The 20384-nt window shown below is 46.5% G+C and overlaps 1 protein-coding gene across 5 annotated transcripts in view; it reads right to left on the reverse strand.

The window, feature by feature from the left end:
- The window catches only part of NUGGC (nuclear GTPase, germinal center associated), a 75721-nt gene that overhangs the window by 37507 nt on the left and 17830 nt on the right, over nucleotides 1–20384 (reverse strand). For all 5 annotated transcript variants that reach the window (XM_074384104.1, XM_074384102.1, XM_074384103.1 and 2 more), the window contains exons 4-10: nucleotides 17315–17419; nucleotides 16335–16443; nucleotides 15025–15247; nucleotides 14361–14591; nucleotides 11017–11226; nucleotides 3555–3730; nucleotides 1691–1709 (exon numbers count right to left, since the gene is read on the reverse strand). In XM_074384104.1, coding sequence (XP_074240205.1) covers nucleotides 1691–1709; nucleotides 3555–3730; nucleotides 11017–11226; nucleotides 14361–14591; nucleotides 15025–15247; nucleotides 16335–16443; nucleotides 17315–17419 — 1073 coding nt within the window. The remainder of the gene's footprint in view (nucleotides 1–1690; nucleotides 1710–3554; nucleotides 3731–11016; nucleotides 11227–14360; nucleotides 14592–15024; nucleotides 15248–16334; nucleotides 16444–17314; nucleotides 17420–20384) is intronic.

Genomic DNA, 20384 nt, shown 5'->3' on the forward strand with positions numbered 1-20384 from the left:
TTCTTTTTCAATAAACATACTGAAAAAGATTTTGAAGATTTGCAACAATTTGAAAAAAACTCACAAACCCTGTAGCTTAGAACTATCAAAAAAATTAAGAAAAAGGCATATCATGAATGCATAAAATAGACGTAGATCACAGCTCAGATTCAATCATGTATTACCATGAAATGCACACGATTCATTATAAAAAGTTAAAATTTATCAAAACTTCTGTAAATACCTACAGACAGTACATGACACCATTTGCAGTCAAGAGAAATATCAACAAACATTAAGATGCAACATTAAATTATAACTGCATAAAATTAACTGTGGTACACACTATACTACTGCAATCACTTCAGAGCCATCCCTTTTGAAGTTGTGGTGAGCTCAAGTGTTGCCAATATCCACTTAAAACGCCAAACACTATGTGATGCTAATTATCTCCACGTGAGCGGTTCATCGCTCTGGCAAATTGCATACAAAAAGTGATCTCTTGCAGTTCTTATGTTTCTTATGTATTTTTCAACCTGCTTAGTGCAATACCCTAAATCTTGAATAACACCATGGGACCCATGTGAAGTCCAGTGATCCTGGAGGGCTCCCAAGTAGCAAAGAAAAGCCATGACGTTATAAGAAAAAGTTGAATTGCTTCATATGAACTGTAGATTGAGGTCTGCACCTGTGGTTGCCTGTCATTTCAGATGTATGATTCATCTTGTAAACAGATGAAGTAAACTTCCAGTATCGATAAATACAGTACCATATTGTAAATGTATTTTCTCTTCCTTATGATTTTCTCTCTTTTTTTTTTTTTTTCTTTTGAGAGGGAGTTTCACTCTTGTTGCCCAGGCTGGAGTGCAATGGTACAATCCCAGCTCACTGCAAACTCTGCCTCCTGGGTTCAAGTGGTTCTCCTGCCTCAGCCTCCCAAGCAGCCACCATGCCTGGCTAATTTTCTATTTTTAGTACAGATGGGGTTTCTCCATGTTGGTCAGGCTGGTCTTGAACTCCCGACCTCAGATGATCTGTCTGTCTTGGCCTCCCAAAGTGCTGGGATTACAGGTGTGAGATACCACACCTGGCCTTCCTTATGATTTACTTAATAACATTTTCTTTTCTCCAGCTTATTTAATTGTAAGAATACAGAACATAATACACATAACATACAAAATATGTATTAATTGACTGTATCAGTAAGACTTTCAATCAAGGGTGAGCTATTAGTAGTTAAGTTTTTGGGGAATCAAAAATTATGTGTGGATTTTTGACTGAGCAGGGGGTTGGCACCTTAACCTCTAAGTTGTTCAAGGGTCAACTATAATATCAGTCATAAAAAGTATTATTTTAAAAAGAACTAGTTCAGGCTAGACATGGTGGCTCATGTCTGTAATCCCAGCAATACGAAAGGCGGAGATGCACAGACCATCTGAGGTCAGGAGTTCAAGACCAGCATGGTCAACATGGTGAAACCCCATCTCTACTAAAAATACAAAAATTAGCTGGGCGTGGTAGTATGTACCGGTAGTCCCAGCTACTCCGGAGGCTGAGATAGGAGAATCGCTTGAACGTAGGAGGCAGAGGTTGCAGTGAGTGGAGATCGTACCACCACACTCCAGCCTGGTGACAGAGCAAGATTTTGTCTTAAAAAATAATAATAATAATAATAATAATTTAAAAAGAAAAAGAACTAGTTCATACTTACATTTCCCGCCTTTCTTTCCCTGAAACGTAATTAGAAAAATGTAGCAATTACTTAACTTTTACAATGTGTCATGGCAGTCCTTCAATGTTCCCCAAAAGTAACACACACTGCCCTGTGTCTGTGCCTTTTCATAAGGTCTTTCTTTGACCCGATGCTCTCTCTTCTGACCCACCTCCGGCATCCACTTGAAAAAAAAGTGCCTTCATTTCTCAATGGCTAGTCAGCGTTTTCTCAACCATGAACGTTTTCTGTGACCTCACTCCCCGTCCCAGTCAAAAACACAGCCCTCTCACCCTGGGTTCCGATAGCACCTGGCTCGTCCTTTCACGTATAACCTTTAACCCTCTTACAGACAATGAACTCAGAGACTAGGCAATGTGCCTCTGAATCCACAGCCCCTACCCATGTTCAATAAATGCTTATTATTAATAAATCAGATTTACTTATGTGAATGTCAGCATTGGCATTGGAAAGGGAGGGCCAGAGATACTATTCTATGCTGGGGTGAGACAGGGAAAAATGCTGGAGGGAAAAAATGAAGCTGCAATTCCAACCCATGAGACTAAGTGAATTCCTGGAGACAACAGTCAGACCTAAGCTTCAGTGGGCATAGAGGAAAGGGTGGAGGGGCTGCGCAGCTCTTGGAGGTGAGAAGCATCCGTGACATCACATCCCGGGAGCACACACCCCATGGATCCAGGAAAGCCCAGTTTATACCCACTGATACCCTCTAAGGACTAATCACTCCCCCTCTCTCTCTCGAAAATGTCCCAATATGGAAGGTAAGTTATAGTCTTCCTAACTATAGGACAACAGAGTTCTCCATGGAAATCCACATCTACTAAGCCCTAAAATGCTTACTTTTCACTGTTATTTGTTAGAACACGACTCTTAGAGAAAGCATCTACCTTCGCCTGAAGTTCTAAAACTTTAAGGACCTGTTGCAAGTGAGTTAAAAAGCTCATGAGTCTCTGGCTGGGAATGCTGGGCTTAATACCTACGTGATGGGTTGATCTGTGCAGTAAACCACTATGGCACATGTTTACCGTGTAACCAACCTGCACATTCCTGCACATGGACCCTGGAACTTAAAAAAAATAAAAAATAAAAACTTAAATGTTTTAATGATTTTTAGAATGCTCAGGAGTACAAAAATCTGAAACATCAAAGCTGTACCCTGGGCCAAGCACAGTGGCTCATGCCTGTAATCTCAGCACTTTGGGAGGCTGAGGTAGGCAGAGCACCTGAGGTCTGGAGTTCAAGACCACCCTGGCCAACATGGTGAAACCCTGTCTCTACTAAAAATACAAAAATTGTGAGGCGTACTGGCTGGCACCTGTAATCCCAGCTACTCAGGAAGCTGAGACAGGAGAATTGCTTGAACCCGGAAGGCAGAGGTTGCAGTAAACCGAGATCAAACCATTGCACTCCAGCCTGAGCAACAGGGCAAGACTCTGTCTCAAAGAAAAAAGCTGTACCCTGCCAAATAGGATTATGGGCTGTACCTCCTAGTTACGGGGCATCTATACTTTCTACATCTGTGGGGCAGGTGGGACCATCACATCCCACAGTGCAGGAGGTACCACCTGTATCTGGTACGTGTGAGTGGCACCCGCCACAGCTATGTGGGGGACACCAGCTTGGCACTAAGCAGTTACGCTGGGAGGTTCAGATTCCCGAGACAATCCAACCAAAGTCCTGATGTCCCAGGAAGTCACCAGCCTCTTCTTTCATCCCCAACAGTCACTTCCTGAAGCCCAAGATGCTCACCACATTATAAGTCAAGCTCCATGCTACTGTAATCAGGACCCACAGAGGAAAGACCCTGGCTGGAACCCCCATCCCCGAGAGCCCAGCACAATACCTTAGGTATTCTGGCAAGTGGAGTTTGTCCGTCTTGGTGACCACCAGGGCCACATCCCTACACAAGCCCCGCTGGCAGGCTTTGATGCTCTCATTCAGAAGGTCTTCGTGGGCTCGCCCTCCAGAAACTCGCTCTACGTCACTGATCACCCAGATCACCGAGCACTTGTCAATGGTCTGCAAAACATGACCACACCGTGTGTCAGCACGGGAATGGAGTCATGGCTACCGAGGACCGATTCCCTAATGTACCGCTTCAGCCTCTCCCTCCAGTCCCACCTCTCACTGCTCCCCTCCACACTCTGTGCACCAGCAGGCCAATGAACATGAAATAGCAACGCATTAATGGCATAAATGTTGCTCTATTGAATATGCAACTTTCACATGACAGTCATGCGTAGCCTTGTGACATTTCTCTAATTGTATTGTTACTCTTATCTTACCTCCACATAAATAAAAATCTGGTTCAATTCAGGGATTGAGTTTATTTGTGGTTCCTCAGCACTTTGCATATAAAGGGGTGACAAGTTTGTGACTTGATAATTAAATCATCATTTTGCTTTACACCAGTAGCTTTTAACTAGTAGAGAGATAGAAATTGAGCTATGAGCCATTTCTCATATGTGCCTTGTTCTGTTAACTCCCTGGCCACAGCCTCCGCCTAGCCCAACTTGGCCCTCAAGACTGGAGGGCCCCTCGAGCATGGGCTAGCCTCTGCATCCTGTAACATCTGGACTTAACCTTCTGCAGCGCCTTTCAGACACAGTGATGCACCAGGTCTGCTCTCCACCCGGCAGTGGGAAGCAACCATCTGCATGCACCGAAATTTCCTCTTGGGATCCACCTCACCTTAAACCCAGAGCTTACCACACAGGAGAGGCTTCACAGAAGTTTGCGGCATTAGAGATTGACAGAATTCCATAAATCAGCCCTCCAGTCCCAGTCCCAGATCCATCACTGGCTGGCTTTATCTCAGTTGTCCCCTGGAGGAGATTCTTGTTTCTCTAGACCTAGATTTGGTGGTGCACCTACCTGCAAGCTGTCACCTGGCGGCATCATTTTGATGTCTGACTGCGCCTGCATGTTTAGTGCAATGCCACCAGATGGCAGCAGGAAGCCAGAAACCATTTGACAAGTTGCAAAAGCCAAGGAACATGAAATAACGCATTAATGGCATAAATGTTGCTCTGTTAAAAATGCAACTTTCACATGACAGTCATACATAGCCTGTGACATTTCTCTAATTGTATTGTTACTTTTGTCTTAACGCCACATAAATTATGAAAATCTGGTTCAACTCAGGGATTGAGTTTATTTGTAGTTCCTCAGTGCTTTGCATATAAAGGGGTGACAAATTTGTGACGTGATAACTAAATCACCATTTTTGCTTCATACCCATAGTTTTTAGCCAGTATAGATTTTGTGCCCCAGAAGATACAGTCTCCAAGTTGTGATGATTCAGCTTACAATTTGTCTTTACAACTTTACAATGGGCTTACTGAACAATTGTAAGTCTAAGACAATCAGGATTGCTGGATTTATGATTCCAGCTTACAGTGGGCTTATCAGGATGCAATTCCATGGTACGTCAATGAGCATCTGTATTTGGCAATGTCTGGAGACAGTTTTAACTGTGACAACTCGGGGGTACTAGCAGGTAAAGGCTGAAGACGCTGCTGAATGTGCAGGAAAGCCCCACCCCCACCCCCATCCCACAAAGAATTATCTGGCAGCCCAAAATGTCAAGAGGTTAAGAAACCCAGATCCTGGATAGTGAGTTTCAGCTTGCTTTTAGCAGGGGAGCCTTTTTCAAATGAAATCTTAGTTAGAATTCCAACATACAAACTTGATTTTTTTTTTTTTTTATGGAGTTTTGCTCTTGTTGCCCAGGCTGGAGTGCAATGGGGTGATACCGGCTCGCCACAACCTCCACCTCCCAGGTTCAAGCGATTCTCCTGCCTCAGCCTCCAGAGTATCTGGGATTACAGGCGTGCACCACCTTGCTCTGCTAATTTTTATTTTTGTTTTTTTTGTATTTTTAGTAGAGAGGGGGTTTCTCCACGTTGGTCAGTCTGGTCTCGAACTCCTGACCTCAGGTGATCTGCCCACCTCAGCCTCCCAAAATAAACTTGATTTTTAAAAGCAGAACTGTTCTGGTTGAATTGGGAGTGGAAGACATGGAACCACCATCTGCTCAATGCCCTCTACCCTCTGTCCATAAACCTTCTGGATCCATAAATCATTGCTTAAAAAGCATCAGTTTCTCGAGTTAGACAAACTCATTGGATTATGGGAAGTAAATGACGCCCAAGTGGTGAAGAGACTCATGCAGGGCCACACGACCATGGATCCTGACTCTCCTCTATATGTGAACAGACTTTGATTTAGGCAAGAAATAAAAACAATTACGGTCCTTCTGCTTTCCAAACTATAATCAACTTATAATCAACTATAATCAAGCTTTGGGCTCTGGGCCAGATGTGGTGGCTCATGCTCGTTTGGGAAGCTGAAGCAGGCAGATCCTTTGAGCTCAGGAGTTCAAGACCAGCCGGAGTAACAGGGTAAAATCTCATCTCTACAAAAAATATTAGCCAAGCGTGGTGGTGTGCACTGTAGCCCCAGCTATTCAGGAGGCTGGCACAGGAGGAGTGCTCAAGTCCAGGAGGTTGAGGTTGCAGTGAGCCACGACTGTGCCACTGCGCTCCAGCCTGGGCAACAGAGCAAGACCCTGTCTCCAACAAAACAAAAGTGGCAGCAGCTTCCAGTTCTGTTGTGTCAGCAGTGGGCAGAGAACAGTCCAGCAAGTGGCAGGCCTTTAGGATGCCAGGCTGGGTACTCCTCAGCGGCAGGGCCTCCGTCACCTTCATGTTCCCCATGCTCCTTGTAAAGTCTTTTAGGCTGACTAACAGCACCATGGATGCCATGGTGACCTCTGTGACCCGCACGGACACTCTACACAAGTTCCTGGAAAATCTGAAGTCACTGGAAGACCATGAAAAGGAGAGGAAATGTTCCAGCCCTGCGCCTAATCAACTTTGAGACATTCTCTATTGTTCCTCAGTTGATAAGGCCATTGGACTGTGTAACCGACCCTGGTCAACCTCGTGACTCCAGACCCTACGATCCCCTCCCCTCGCAGCTTGCAAAAACTGCCCTAAACTGTACCTTCTGTCACTTTGCACTGCCTACCCCAAACCTATACAACCAACTCCTATCCCACCTCCCCCTGCTGACTCTTTTTGGACTCTGCCCACCGCACCTGGGTGAATAAACAGCCATGCTGGGCACAGAAAGCCTGCTTGGGGGAGAGGTGGGGGGTCTCTTCATTCCGAGCGCGCATTTCAACAGCTCTGGGAAGACACAGGTGCTGAGAAAAGAACAGCAACCATGAAGGGGGCAGTGGTTGCATTTCAGGCCCCACACGAAGCTCCCCACCGCCAGTCAGTGGTGCCGAAGAAACAAAAAAGCATTTCTATAAAACCAGAACAGCTGGACTTAGGAGCAGCTGAGACGGCACCCCACCACCCCATCTGCATCTCCCCAGGCCCCTCGAGGAGAATGCGCCTCAGAGGGGTTCCGAGACATGTCTCAAGTCACATGACTTCTAAGTGGCAGATCAGATTCAGGGACCTCTGAAAATTCATACCGGGGTTTAGCGAAGGCAAGCCTGCAGCCTGAGAGACATGGTGGGGTGGGGGGGCACCGCGTTGTTCTCCCTGCAAAGAGGGGAGTCTTGAGTAACTTCTTGTGAGAGGAGGTCAGAAAAACCCGCAAGAATGCAGGAGAGCCGGGCCAGGCAGAGCATGCTGGGGACCACCCCTTGCTTCAGCCGGACCTCCTCAGAGCACGTTTTCTGAGCCAGAGCTGCCGGCTTTGATGAGCTGCCCAGTGTATCTGAACCGGCTGAGCCGCGGCTCCATCCAGTGAGAGGCCCTGGCTGCCGTCCTGGGCCGTCTCTCCCTTGCCTGAGCCTGGAACTAGCCAAGGTTGGAGATTTCCACCCCAGGATCTGAGGCCCTGCAGAAACTAAGGCTCACAAGGCCAGGCCTGGGGCACTGACCAAGGGCAAGGACACAGGGCCTGCCTTTCCCCTAGAGGAGTGTATAATACAGAGTGTGCCCTGGGGCGGGAGGGGTAGACAGAGCCCCAGCAGGGAAGTTAGAAAACCTGCTCTCCAGTTCAAGGCTGTGTGATCGTGGACAAGTTACTTCCCCTCTCTGAGCCTTCATGTCTTCATCTGTACCATCAGGGCAGAGGCTGGAGCCTGTCCTAGATCGTGACGGGAAGCCGTGGTCACCAAGCTCCCTGGCGCACAGTGAAACCTCGGAGCTTCAGGAACTGGATTCTTCGGCAGCTGCTGAGCTGCTCACAACTCGCTGATGCCGGTCCCTACTCCTAGTCCTCTTCCAGCTCCGGGGCTCCTGGGTTCCTCCCACCCTGCGGGCCAGAGCGCCTCTGTCTACCAAGCCCTTTCTCAATCACGGGCCCCGGTCCCCATCTTTCTGCAAGTTTTCCCAGAAAGCCAAACTCTGCTGCAGTAGAGCTAAAGACCCCGGAACTTCTCCAGGCCTGTCTTCCATAGCCTCCTTCCTCCACCCACCCCCCACTCATTCCCTTCACCCAGGAAGACGCTTCCTGCCCCCACCAGGCCAGCTTCCTCAGCCCTCCAGCTCTACGCTGACGCTGCTCTCTGGCCAGCAGCGGTGCTCAGAGGTTTCAACGGCAACCTCCTGGTTTGCCTGGGGGAGGCTGAGCATCAGTGTCCTCTCTGAGGCCCCACCCACCTCTGTATGGAAATGAGTCACTTTGTGCTCCCTTTTTAAAAGTGGTATGGCTTATTAATGACTATGGACGATGAAACTCACAAGCACTAGGATTTGGTCCCTAGAAAAGCTACTACAAAGTTAAGCAGATAATCAGCAGGTGTTTGCTGAAGGAAAGCAATCTCTCCTACCTCTCATCCATCACTTTCTGCCATGGGGTTTAGCTCTTCTATTAGGGGACGCTAAGACTCTTGCGGGAAGGCTCTGCTTCTCATTCAACATTGTTTTATTCGGCCTTCAACATTTTATTCGTAAAAGCAACACATGTGTTTACAAAATAGGCAAACGCTACACAGATGTATGTAGTAAAAAGTGTTAATAAACACAGAAACTGCTGTCAGCTGTTGGGTATGTAGCCTAGAAGGCAGGGGCTTTCTGCCGCTGTGCATTTATAAACGTTACATGCACATGTAAGCTTCTTAACGTAACAGGCCATGCTCTGCAACTCCGCATTCACTTTCCATCGAGTTCGTTCTACTATGTAAAATACAGTAGAAGTTAAGAACAGAGGCTCCCAAGGCATCTTGGCTGGGTTAAAACCCCAGTGTTACTAGCAGTAACTTACTTCACTTACAGCAGCACCTAGCACAAAGTCATACAGCAAATGCCTGCTGTTATTAGTTATGATCTTTTTGTTGAAACAGGGTCTCTGTCACGCAGGCTGGAGTGCAGTGGCACGATCTTGGCTCCCTGCAGCCTCTGTCTCCCAGGTTCAAGCAATTCTCCCACCTCAACCTCCCGAGTAGCTAGGACTACAGGTGTGGAACACCAAGCCTGCTTAATTTCTGTATTTTTTGGTAGAGATAGGATTTCACCATGTTGGCCAGACTGTTCTTGAACTCCTGATCTCAAATGATCTGCCTACCTCAGCCTCCCAAAGTGCTGGGATGGCAGGCATAGCTACAATTTTTGCACCCTCAGTGCTGAGTATAGTGTATGTGTTTGATACATGAAAAATAAATGAACAAGGAGATGCATTCTTAGAAACAGCTCAACCTCTGGCCGGGCGCGGTGGCTCAAGCCTGTAATCCCAGCACTTTGGGAGGCCGAGGCGGGTAGATCACAAGATTGAGAGATCGAGACCATCCTGGTCAACATGGTGAAACCCCGTCTCTACTAAAGATACAAAAAATTAGCTGGGCATGGTGGCACGTGCCTGTAATCCCAGCTACTCAGGAGGCTGAGGCAGGAGAATTGCCTGAACCCAGGAGGCGGAGGTTGCGGTGAGCCGAGATTGCGCCATTGCACTCCAGCCTGGGTAACAAGAGCGAAACTCCGTCTCAAAAAAAAAAAAAAAAAAAAAAAAAAAAAAGACTGGCCAGGCGTGGTGGCTCAAGCCTGTAATCCCAGCACTTTGGGAGGCCGAGGCGGGTGGATCACAAGGTCAAGAGATCGAGACCATCCTGGTCAACATGGTGAAACCCCGTCTCTACTAAAAATACAAAAAAAAAATTAGCTGGGCATGGTGGCGCGTGCCTGTAATCCCAGCTACTCAGGAGGCTGAGGCAGGAGAACTGCTTGAACCCAGGAGGCGGAGGTTGCGGTGAGCCGAGATCGCGCCATTGCACTCCAGCCTGGGTAACAAGAGCAAAACTCCGTCTCAAAAAATAAATAAATAAATAAATAAATAAATAAAGACATAAAGACTATAGTCAGACACTGGGAGGAGCATGAACCGCAAGGTCATTTAGAGACAGGGCGAAGTCAGTCATTTAGACACTGTGGTTCCCAATGGCTTAGTAGAGAAAGCTGGGAGAGGGGCAGGACTTTGTGAAGTGATCCACAAAAGAAGCAGGAGCACAAGAGACCACGCAGAGAATGACAGCGCGAGCAACTGCCTCCATCCTGACCCCCCATCCTGAGGCCTGCCTGTGTCTCATGAGGTCCTTGGATAATCTTTTGATAATCCCTCTGAACTTGGGGCTGCATCAGTGCTGTTTCTGTTCCTTATAGCCAACGCAGTCTGCAGCCTCCTAGTTCTTGGTGACTGGCTGCAGCTTCTTTGTCCCCAGAGCTTGACCTCCCCATTCCACTCTGTCCTTCAGCACTCTGCTGACTTGAGCCACTGTACTGCTGATCTTTCTCATACATCACACACATCCTTATCCCGGCTCCAACAATCACAGCCTGTGATTCCTCCCTCCCCAGTTTCTCTGGCTGCTCATATACTGCCAGGGCCCTGAGGCTTAGAACATAGAAATTAGAAGAATTTGGCGGAGTGTGGCGGCTCACGCTTGTCATCCCAGCACTTTGGGAGGCCAAGGCAGGTAGATCACAAGATCAAGAGTTCGAGACCAGCCTGGCCAACACAGTGAAACCCCGTCTCTACTAAAAATACAAAAATAAGCTGGGTATGGTGGCCGGGTACCTGTAATCCCAGCTACTCGGGAGGCTGAGGCAAGAGAATAGCTTGAACCCAGGAGGCGGAGGTTGCAGTGAGCCGAGATCACAACGCTGCACTCCAGCCTGGGTGACAGAGCAAGACTCTGTCTCAAAAAATAAATAAATAAATAAATTAGTAGAATTTAATTCCAGTGAACTCATAAAATCCCCGAAGCTGAAAGCACAGCATTCTTTGTTGCTTGAGAAAAGATAGAGGCGTTGAGGGAAGACAGAGCTAAGCCTACTAAAGACAGTCACCTTTTTCCACATCTCGTCCCTCTTGCTGTTGAAATCGCCTGTGCCTGGGATGTCCACCAGCACGACCCCTTCTGGGATCAGGTCGGATTTGGGAAGAGTCACTTCCACATGTTTGATCAAGGGCCAGATGTGCATCTCAGCGGCCTCTCCATCCCAGTCTCTCCTCTGCATGCGGATGTAGGGGTCCAGCTTGTTGGAGAGCTCTTCTGCCTGAAGAAGAAGGGCAGAGTCACACACACCAGCCATGCTCCTAGCTCTGTTCTCCCAGGTTGGCTGTGAAGCAGGTTCACGGTAGGTATGCCGAGTAAGGGTAAGAAGTGTACCCAACAAGGGGCGTCAGGAGGCCTGCAATCAGGTCCGCAGGACCTAGAACCTGAGAGCCAGGAAGGACCCTGGAGATCAGGAAGTTCAAGCTCCTTACCTTACAGATGGAACAAAAACCAGCGTTAGCTCAGATGGAACCTTGGGGAAGTTATAACATTGCTGGATAATAAGTTTATCTTCTCAACTACACTGAGCTCTAAAATTAACGTAAGTAATATGTAATTGACATTTGCACTGCCAGAAAGCTAGCAATGACTATAGAAAATTGACAGTGATATGGTAACCATATTTTCCAAATTGAAAATTGATCTAAAATTGGATCTTAAAAAGAGTTTTAAAATTTGTCTTCCGAATACAAAAAATACCTTGAGATGTAGGCATTTCTAGGATAGTTTAACAATGGTGGATGAGAGAGGGAATAGTTCTTAGACTACGGTTTCTGCTTAAACGTGTCTTGGGACAATGACCCATCCATGCCAGCAACTACAAGAGCGAATCTCAAATGGGGCACTTCAGTGTATGGTAGTCATTGTTTAATCAATTTCTATAGAATAGTACTGTAAGAAAGATAAGAATGTCAATTCTTTATATAAATATACATATATATATATATATATATATATATATATATATAGAGAGAGAGAGAGAGAGAGAGAGAGAGAGAGAGAGAGAGAGAGAGTGTTTCGCTCTTGTTGCCCAGGCTGGAGTGCAATGGTGCAATCTCAGCTCACACAACCTCTGCCTCCCAGGTTCAAGCAATTCTCCTGCCTCAGCCTTCTGAGTAGCTGGGATTACAGGCACATGCTACCATACCCGGCTAATTTGGTATTTTTAGTAGAGATGGGGTTTCTCCATGTTGGTCAGGCTGGTCTCAAACTCCCAAGCTCAGGTGATCCTCATGCCCCGGCCTCCCAAAGTGCTGGGATTACAGGCATGAGCCACCGCACCCAGCCTAGAATGTCAACTCTTAAGAGAGTTTAAATTAAATCACTGGATTTATTACAATCTGGGTAACTGGTAACAGATTTCATCAATATCAACCAAATGATAAACCACAAAAAAGGAAATAAAAGCTATTAAAGATATTGTCATTTTAAAATAGAGCAGATATCATAAGAGAGAAGTCCAGGATACGGGATGGGCTTGAAAAGACCCTTTCTACAAGAGGTCTCAGTCCCGTAAACTGGTTCCGGGCAAACATCATTAGAGAAGGCAAACTCAGATTCTAGAATCTCCAGTGGAAACCCTGAATTTGTAAGCTCAGTCATTGAGACAGTGATTCTGCTGACCTTGTTTCAATGAGTAAATTTATGATGCTGCGAAGGAGTATTTCCAAACACAGAGTTGCCAAAGACATTGATACCCTTGTGTAAGCTGTGTGTATTCAGATAAAGTAACTAGACTTGTAATCATTGTGTTTCTTACATATGCTCAGCCTATGTTTTAGATATTAGAAGTGTAATCATTTTAATAGTAATATTCATCTTAAAACTATAAGAAATGGGAACTATATTTGTTTGATTTTCCAGTTATATAAGAGATGGCATTCATTTGATTTCTAAGTGTGCCTAGTCACGTATTTAAAACATTTTGAGAGACTCAAATACATTGAACTTTAACTGTAGTGCAAAAAGCCTAAAGAAGTATGATTGATTATGTAAGTAGCATTAAATAGTTAAGGGAGATTTGCTTTGTTAATCAAGAGATAATTGAACATAAACTTTAGGACACGTACAAACATTGTACCCATTTTACCAATAATCACTAGATTTACAAATAGAATAGCAATATTTTAAAGGTGTATTTAAAGGTGAGAGATACAAGGAAAAACTAGGTTTTTAAATGCATAGCTTTCCTAAATTGAACATCAGTTCCACAAATACTTTGTTTTAATTCAGAAATGAAATCTTAAAATGAAAATTGTTGATAAAAACAAGATTATTGTTCTACTAGTTGCCTGTCCAGTCTCCATCCTGTCCCTCTTTTGTACCAGCAGAATGCTGATCTGTCTGACTGGGAGGCAATGCAGTGAGACGGGTCTGAGGCAGTCATGACAAGTCTGCTTTTCACTTTCTCTGGACTCCCTTTCAGCCCGCAAGGGCCATGTGGCTCAGTTCAGAACTCTGAAATCTACATGGAAATTTGTCAGAGGTATTTCTGGGAAAGCTTTTACTTTCTGATGAAAGGGCAGATGTGGCTGATGCCAACTTTTTATCCGCTTTTTCCTTCCAGTAGGCTAGCGTGAAGTCTGGCACTCCGGGAGCCATCTCATGATAGTGGGGGTGGTGGAAGACCAGGGGAACCAGAGAGGCTGATCTTGACACTGCTGGGCCACTAGACCAACCTGACCCCTGTTGCCCCCAGACCTCTTACATGAGAAAAGGACTCAATCCCTGTTTGTTTAAGCCACTATATGCCTTCTTAAAAAACCACTGGCAGCCGGGCGCGGTGGCTCAAGCCTGTAATCCCAGCACTTTGGGAGGCCGAGGCGGGTGGATCACGAGGTCGAGAGATCGAGACCATCCTGGTCAACATGGTGAAACCCCGTCTCTACTAAAAAAAAAGTGCAAAAAATTAGCTGGGCATGGTGGCACGTGCCTGTAATCCCAGCTACTCAGGAGGCTGAGGCAGGAGAATTGCCTGAGCCCAGGAGGCGGAGGTTGCGGTGAGCCGAGATCGCGCCATTGCACTCCAGCCTGGGTAACAAGGGCGAAACTCCGTCTCAAAAAAAAAAAAAAAAAAAAAATACCACTGGCAGGCCACAGTATCCCTAATTATTCTCGAGTAACTGCAAATAGTCTTTTTTTGTACACAGTAAGTCCTCCATTCACATATTAAGAATTCCCACTTGATAGCCATAAATAATCAGGAGAACTTGGGCTATGGATACTTCTAATTTGGGTAGCAACTTATTTCTTATTTCATACAAACACTATACCAGGAGCCAGTCCCCTGAGCAGATTCAACTGTTAGACTTGAGACCCAGGATGACATCAAGGAAAGTACGAACGGGACGCTACCTCTTCAGCCTTGAGGGTGATGACTCTGCAGGTGGGGATCTTCCCTTTGGGCTTCGCCTTCAGCAACTCCTCATAGTTCTTACTTTCCGCCCCGTTTCCATAAACCATCTGTAGCTTCCGGGCGGCTTCCTCCGCTGCTTCATCCCCGTTCCATGCATCCGCCTCTTCTCCACCCAACTCCTCCGTCCTGTGCAGGAGTTTAGTCAGGTTCTTCAGCTCCTCCCTCCACTCCTGCCAAGGCAGAGTAGGGCCAAGCCCCTCTTGACACAGATACAGAGAACACTGACAGAGGGGTCCGTCGCCCCCTGTGGAAGACCAGGTGCCTGCATATTCAGAAAATCTAGGACATCTACTTTGGGGTCTTGAAGAGGGAAATGGCTTGCCCCAAGTCTCATAACAATGTAGGACCAGGCCAGACCCCTCCAGCCCACTAAATTGACTTTCTCCTGGAATGGGCTCTTTTCAGTCAACAAAGGCATGGAATATAATGTCTCTGAGAGACAATGAGAAGGAAAGGAAGGAAAAAAGGAAGGGAAGGAAGAAGGAAAGGAGGGAGAGATGGAGGGAAGAGAAAGTATGAAGAGGAGGGGGGAGGGAGGGGGAGGAAGGGGGAGGGAGGGGGAGGGGAGGGGAAGGGAGGGAGGGGGAGGGAGGGAACACTTACCTGGTCAGAGAGAAGATGGATTTTGGCCTCATACTGTCCACAGCAGCCAGAGCTCACTTGTACAATGCAGGAAGTACATATGCTTTCTCCAGACACTGGTAGAAACATTGCTTGCTGGATGATGGCATTGATCAGGGAGCTCTTCCCAGCCCCGGTGCTTCCAAATAACCCAATGTAGATTGGGTCCGATGTCGGCTTTTCGATCAAAGCAAGGAGCCTGTTTCTGGATGAATTTTAAAATGCACATTGTCATGATCATCAAAGTTTAGACTGAAGAGCATTGAAACAGAATGCAAAGGAACTGAATTCTAATCCTGGGCACGTGACCACAAGCTTCTGAGTCTCTGCTCTCTCCTGTGTCAAAGGAGAATATCAATCCCTGTTTACTACACGGAGTTGCCAGGGAATCAAGTGAGATTATGCAAAAATATTTGGTAATAATAATTCCACACAATCCCTGTAATGTCTTTATAGATGTGAGGCAACTTTATTTGTATTCCCTGGAAATTGCGTATTTCTTTTTTTGTTCGTTTATGTGTCTGAGACAGGGTCTCACTTTGTCACCCCGGCTAGAGTGCAGTGGTACAATCATGGCTCACTGCAGCCTCAACCTCCGGGGCTCAAGTGACCTTCTCGCCTCAGCCTCTGAAGTAGCTGGGACTACAGGCATGCTCCATGCTGCCTGGCTAATTTTTTTGTATTTTGTGTAGAGACGGGTTTTGCCATATTTGCCAAGTGGTCCACCTGCCTCGGCCTCCCAAAGTGCTGAGATTACAGTTGTCAGCCACTGCACCTGGACAGAAATGGCATATTCTTGACCCTAGAAATACCATGTGTACAGAGGTGAAGTATTAATCGTGTTTGGAGCAACACAGAGTCTTACTGAGCAGGAGAAATTGTACCCTCAGCACCACTCAAGTCCTTCACATTGGCAGGGCACAAATAATTGGGGACATGAGCCCGGAGTCACACAGCCTGGGGTGAATTCTGGACCTTCTCACTGACCACCAGTGTGACTTTGTTCAAGTCTGGGCCTCTCTGAGCCACAATTACAGTAAAAAGGAAGTGATCATACAGCTCCTACTTTATAGGAGTGTTGAATGGATTAAGTGATATTTGACATATAAAAAGCAGACTACTTAACAGTTACAGCTCAGTGAATGGCCACTATCCAATAGCTACAGAAATTTGTATCCTTCTTTGCTTAGTTTCCAATTAAATACCTCCTTTCCTTGTTGAAGGAAAAAACCCATAATCGCCTAACGAAAGACATTGACGTAACATTTCAGGGTTGTGGATTTCAGACTCACATGAGATACTTGACTCCATTAGGGACACTGTCATCTAGGAAGACCGACTGAATAAGTTTCTGGTAAGTGTTGCTCAAAACCCTTCTGGTCCGTGATTCCAGTTTTTCATCTAGAATTAACAGAGAGATGTCACCTGTAGGTACCTGGTAGGGATAAAGTACTAGATCTCCAAAGGAGGTGTCTGCTGAACATTGCAGAGAAGGAAATGAAAAGCCGATTAAACGAGATGGCAAGCTATCTCACACTAGCTAGAGATGGTGGCTCACAGGAGAGAGCGATCATTGGTTCTGAAAATCTCCAAAGAGCCAGGCTGCTCTGAAACTCTGGTAACAGAAGTTATGATATGCTTTGCCATGGGCTTCAGCCCCTTCTAGATTCTTCCTGCCTGTGGTCATAAAAAGAAAAAAATGCAGCCAGGCGAGGTGGCTCATGCCTGTAATCCCAGCACTTTGGGAAGCCGAGGTGCGCAGATCACGAGGAGATTGAGACCATCTTAGCCAACATGGTGAAACCCCGTCTCTCTACTAAAAATACAAAAATTGGCTGGGCATGGTGGCATGGAGTCGCAGCTACTCAGGAGGCTGAGGCAGGAGAATCACTTGAACCGGGGAAGCACAGGTTGCAGTGAGCTGAGATAGCACCACCGCACTCCAGCCTGGCGACCGAGTGAGACTCCATCTCAAAAAAAAAAAGAAGTCCAAGGATAGACACCATGTTGACACCCACCGAAGCACCAACCTAATCATTTGTTCCAATCAGGAAGAAGTTATTTTGATAGCAACTCTCCTGCCCAGAGATGCGTGGAGATAAATTGTCTCATCGCGTGCCGCTGCAGACGCACTGAGCCCTCTCTTTCCGGAACAGGTTCATTTGAAGATGTTTCATCCAGCTTCACAATTTAACCTCCTCTTCCTTTGAGCATTTTAACATACTTGGAACAGAACAGAACCATGTTAAAACAACAGTTTCAGGGCACTCACATTCCTTAAGGGAGCTCTGCTCCACGGAGGGAAACGCTCGGAACCGCTGGTCTCGATCTGATTTCCTTCTTTTTCTCATTGGTTCTTCATAGAAATCATCTTCAACTAGAGATAAACAGAGGTTATATAAGATTGTAGGTGTTGGGGCATGGTATTCTTGCCTCACCTCTATCAGCACACAAATGCAAAGAGTCTAACAGACTGGCTGGGTGCAGTGGCTCATGCCTGTAATCAGAAGCATGAGGGATTACATGCCTGGGAGGCCAAGGTGGGAGGATTGCTTGAGGTCAGGAGTTCAAGACATGCCTGGGCAACACAGCAAGATCTTTTTGTCTCAAAAAAAGTTTTTTGTTTTTTGTTTTGGTAGTGATAGGGGTCTTACTGTGTTGCCAAGCAGGCTGGAGTGCTGTGGCATGATCACGATTCACTGTAGCCTCAACCTCCCAGGCTCAGGTGATACTCCCACCTCAGCCTCCAAAGTAGCTGAGACTACAGGCACACACCATCACACCTGGCAAATTTTTGTAGAGACAGTGCTTCACCATGTTGCCCAGGCTGGTCTCAAACTTACCAAAAAAAAAAAAATTTTATATATATATATTTTTTTTTTTTTTTTTTTTTTTTTAAAGACAGAGTTTCACTCTTGTTACCCAGGCTGAAGTGCAATGGCGCAATCTCGGCTCACCGCAACCTCCGCCTCCTGGGTTCAGGCAATTCTCCTGCCTCAGCCTCCTGAGTAGCTGGGACTACAGGCACGCGCCACCATGCCCAGCTAATTTTTTGTATTTTTAGTAGAGACGGGGTTTCACCATGTTGACCAGGATGGTCTCGATCTCTTGACCTCATGATCCACCCGCCTTGGCGGGATCCCAAAGTGCGGGGATTACAGGCGTGAGCCAACGAAAAAAATTTTTTTTAATTAGCCAGGTGTGGTGGTGCGCACCTGCAGTCCTAGCTACTCAGGAGGCTGAGGCGGGAGGGTCGCTTGAGCCCAGGAGTTACAGGATGCATGCAGTGGGCTGTGATTTTGCCACTGCACTCCAACCTGGGTGACAGCAAGACCCTGTCTCAAAAAAAACAAAAAACAAAACAAAACAAAAAAACAGCAACGACAAAAAAGAGGAACTGCTTCTGGCTCTGTCAGCCCATAAACTCATTTGGGAAAAAACACTGTTGGATCATTCTAGCTTGGTTTCTACTTCTCAGAGTCACAAGACTGTCTGCATTTAGTTACAAAATGTAGAGTTCAATCTATCTCCCCAGATAAAAAGTTTCTATTTGCTACTCCTCAGAAGCCAAAGTGGCTGGATATTCTTTACCAAATGCCAAGTTTCAGGAAATCAACAGACTGTGTAGAGAGATCCTCAAGACAGGGTCAAGGGCGTAGTAAGCAAAGGCCTCTGGAAGGTCATTTCAGACTAGGAAAGAAATTGACCAGAAACAGAATGCACAGGAAAATAGGGGCCAAGTGACCAGGAAAAATCATTTCTTCCTTGAGCCTCAATTGCTTCATCTGTAAAATGAGAGAACTGACCAAAAAGTACACGTGCATTACAAGAGTTTGGATGGCTGCCATTCAGAAATCCTTCAAAATTCGGGGGAATTTTCTCCCTTCTTCACTTGAAGACATCAGCAGCTGCTTCCTTACATAAGCGAGAACAGAAATCATCTTCGAAACTCTGCTGAGATTCATTCACTTAAGTGGTTTCCCTGGTTATGAAGTGAAGGGCTGATTGGGTCCACCAGCCTAAGGAAGGGATGTAACCCAAATGCTGTGTTTTAGAGGGGTTTTAGAAAACACCCCTTGGGGCGGGCACGGTGGCTCACACCTTTAATTCCAGCAGTTTGGGAGTCTGAGGTGGGTGGATCACGAGGTCAGGAGTTTAAGACCAGCCTGGCCAACATGGTGAAACCCCATCTCTACTAAAATACAAAAATTAGCTGCCTGTAATCCCAGCTACTCGAGAAGCTGAGGAAGGAGAATTGCTCAAACCCGGAGGTAGAGGTTGCAGTGAGCCAAAATCGCACCACTGCACTCCAGCCTGGGCAATGGAGCGAGACTCCAACTCAAAAATTAAAAAAAGAAAGAAAAAAAGAAAACACCCCTTGGTTGTGTTTACCTGGCTAGAAAGGGGCAAGAGGTGGGTCTTTGGGGTGACGGTTGTTGAAACTGGTCCTAACTCAGTGCTCCTGAGGCTGGCCTGTGCCTTACAAAATGGCCATGAGGTGATCCGAAAGAGGTGATCCCCAAGAATCACAGGGACGCCATGAGGTTCCAAAATAGTGTGACATTCTGAGGTCATTCCCTGAAGAACCACAGAGAAGGAACGTCACACGCGCCCCAGGTTGGCAGCCCACACAGAAGGCCCAGTCTCTGCCTCGGAGCTGCAGACACAGATCTCCCAGACAGTCCAGGCAGCCTTCCCTCTCTGTTCAACCTTACATCTTCCAGCACAAATGGAAGCCCATGCACACCCCGAAGAATATTCTAGCATGAGCCATGCTAATTGCCAAGGCCTGAGTCTCTGCCACCTCATGCTCCACAGTCCTGCAGCAACTGAGAGTTGAGAGAGGTTACACTTCAACCGGCCCCTCTCTCTCAGACACTGTAACTGATGATTGAGCTCCAATTGAAGAAATCACCCTGGGTCAGTTTGAGGACTGCCTTAGAATTAAATACCAAGTGGGTGCTGGCTCGACAGCTGGAGCTGGAGAGGAAGAGGCAGAGAACGAAGAGCCTGCTGGTCAGGACCCGAGGCCAGCTACCACCTGAAGAACACTTTCATCCGTGCTCCAAAAAGCCTCTCAGAACTCTGGGATGTGTCCATGGCCTGTCCGTGGAAAGGGTGTCAGGGACGTAGACTTTGTCACTCAGGAACTCTTTTGGGCAAACAGTGTTTGCCTAATGTGTTAGCCACGTGTATAAAACCAGGGCTAAGTCCACACATCCAGGGCCCTTACTTCAACCTTGTAAGGACTGACAACGAATCTGATAAGAGACTGGAAGCTTATTTCTCAACTAAAGCAAAGGCTAGGAAGTCCAACACAGATGGGTTGAAAACCTTTTCTT

The sequence above is a fragment of the Saimiri boliviensis genome, chromosome 13 (assembly GCF_048565385.1).
Source record: "Saimiri boliviensis isolate mSaiBol1 chromosome 13, mSaiBol1.pri, whole genome shotgun sequence".
Lineage (NCBI taxonomy): Eukaryota > Metazoa > Chordata > Mammalia > Primates > Cebidae > Saimiri > Saimiri boliviensis.